The 2500-nt window shown below is 55.3% G+C and overlaps 1 protein-coding gene across 1 annotated transcript in view; it reads left to right on the top strand.

Annotated features, from left to right (window-relative positions):
- LOC139384665 (OTU domain-containing protein 7A-like) overlaps nucleotides 1-2500 on the top strand; it is a 102278-nt gene that overhangs the window by 67447 nt on the left and 32331 nt on the right. Inside the window, exons 6-7 of the mRNA XM_071129488.1 lie at nucleotides 63-164; nucleotides 1906-2033. Of these exons, the coding sequence (XP_070985589.1) occupies nucleotides 63-164; nucleotides 1906-2033 (230 nt within the window). The remainder of the gene's footprint in view (nucleotides 1-62; nucleotides 165-1905; nucleotides 2034-2500) is intronic.

The following is a 2500-nucleotide window of genomic DNA, read 5'->3' on the forward strand; positions in this document are numbered from 1 at the left end:
CTCCTCTCCTCTCCTCCCCCCTCCTCTTCTCTCCTCTCCTCCTCTCCTCTTCTGTTGTGTAGGTCGTCTGAACTGGTGGGCCACTATGTGTACCAGTTGTAAGCGTCTTCTTCCTTTGGCCACCACGGGGGACGGCAACTGTCTGCTACATGCTGCTTCTTTAGGTGAGCCTGGCCTGGCTGTGGGAGGGTTAGGAGGGGAGGAGGGAGGGAGGGAGGGTTATGAGGGAGGGGGTGTTAGTAGGGGAGGAGGGAGGGGGGTTAGGAGGGAGGGGGTGTTAGGAGGGGAGGAGGGAGGGGGGGTTAGGAGGGGAGGAGAGAGGGAGGGAGGGTCAGGAGGGGAGGAGGGAGGGAGGGTTAGAAGGGAGGGTTAGGAGGGGAGGAGAGAGTGAGGGGGGGTTATGAGGGAGGGGGTGTTAGCAGGGGAGGAGGGGTTAGGAGGGAGGGGGAGGAGGGAGGGAGGGAGGGTTAGGAGGGAGGGGGTGTTAGGAGGGGTTTGGAGGGAGGGTTTAGACGGGAGGAGGGAGGGAGGGTTAGGAGGGAGGGGGTGTTAGGAGGGGTTAGGAGGGAGGGTTAGGAGGGGAGGAGGGAGGGAGGGTTAGGAGGGAGGGGGTGTTAGGAGGAGAGGAGAGAGGGAGGGGAGGAGGAAGGGAGGGTTAGGAGGGGAGGAGGGGAGGAGGGAGGGTTAGAAGGGGAGGAGGGAGGGAGGGAGGGTTAGGAGGGAGGGAGGGTTAGGAGGGGAGGAGTAAGGGAGGGGAGGAGGAAGGGAGGGGAGGAGGGAGGGAGGGTTAGGAGGGGAGGAGGAAGGGAGGGGAGGAGGGAGGGAGGGTTAGGGGGGAAGGAGGAGAGGAGGGAGGGGGGTTAGGAGGGGAGGAGGGAGGGTTAGGAGGGGAGGAGCAAGGGTTAGGACGGGAGGAGGAAGGGTTAGGAGGAGAGATGGAGGGTTAGGAGGGGAGGAGGAAGGGTTAGGAGGAGAGATGGAGGGTTAGGAGGGGAGGAGGAAGGGTTAGTAGGAGAGATGGAGGGTTAGGAGGGGAGGAGAAAGGGTTAGGAGGGGAGGAAGAAGGGTTAGGAGGAGAGAGGGAGGGTTAGGAGGGGAGGAGGAAGGTTAGGAGGGGAGGAGGAAGGGTTAGGAGGGGAGGAGGAAGGGTTAGGAGGGGAGTAGGAAGGGTTAGGAGGAGAGAGGGAGGGTTAGGAGGGGAGGAGGAAGGGTTAGGAGGAGAGAGGGAGGGTTAGGAGGAGAGAGGGAGTGGGGCAAAAGAGAGTGTGAGAAGAGAAGAAGAGAAGAAGAGAAGAGATCTCTGTTTGTCTGGAATCAAAGAGCTCATAAACCCAGCAACATGCAATAGCTCAGCATTGATGATGGGGAAAAATGTAATGTTTATAATGAGGGAACCTTTTGAGGAAACTCGTGGAGACATGACAATGTGCTTACAGGGTGTAGAGAAAAGAAAACCCCCCTCAGCAGATCTGGAATCTCCCTAGTACAGGGAATATTGATTCAGCTAACATTCATCATGTTGACAATGGACCGATCCAGGGCTTGCTGCTAGGGTATTGCTGTCTCCACCTTTCTCTCTCTTTCTCTCTCTCTCTCTTTCTCTCTCTTTCTCTCACTCTCTCTCTCCTCTCTCTCGCTCTCTTTCTCTCTCTCTCTCTGTCTCTCTCTCTCTGTCTCTCTCTCTCTGTCTCTCTCTCTCTCTCTCTCTCTCTCTTCTCTCTCTCGCTCTCTTTCTCTTTCTCTCTCTGTCTCTCTCTCCGTCTCCGTCTCCGTCTCTCTCTCTCTCTCTCTCTCTCTCTCTCTCTCTCTCTCTCTCTCTCTCTCTCTGTCTCCGTGTGTGGGTGTTCATCGGTGTGTGGGTGTGTGTGTGTGTGTGTGCATACTCCTCTGTCTCTGTGTCTCTAGGGATGTGGGGCTTCCACGACAGAGACCTGGTGCTGAGGAAGTCTCTGTATGGCATGATGAAGAGTGGAGCGGAGAGAGAGGCTCTGAAGAGGAGGTGGCGGTGGCAGCAGACACAACAGAACAAAGAGGTCAGTACACACACACATACTACACACACTACACAGTACACACACTACACACACACACACACTACACACACACACACACACTACACACACACACACTCACTACACACACACACTACACACACACACACTCACTACACACACACACTACACACACACACACACACACTACACACACACACACACACACACACACACACACACACACACACACACACACACACAGTACACACACTGCACACAGTACACACACTGCACACAGTACACACTACACACTGTACACACAGTACACACTACACACAGTACACACTACACACAGTACACACACAGTACACACTACACACAGTACACACAGTACACACTACACACAGTACACACACACAGTACACACACACTACACACACACACACACACACACACACACACACACACACACACACAGTACACACACTACACACACACACACTCAC

This window comes from Oncorhynchus clarkii, chromosome 26 (assembly GCF_045791955.1).
Source record: "Oncorhynchus clarkii lewisi isolate Uvic-CL-2024 chromosome 26, UVic_Ocla_1.0, whole genome shotgun sequence".
In the NCBI taxonomy this organism is placed as follows: domain Eukaryota; kingdom Metazoa; phylum Chordata; class Actinopteri; order Salmoniformes; family Salmonidae; genus Oncorhynchus; species Oncorhynchus clarkii.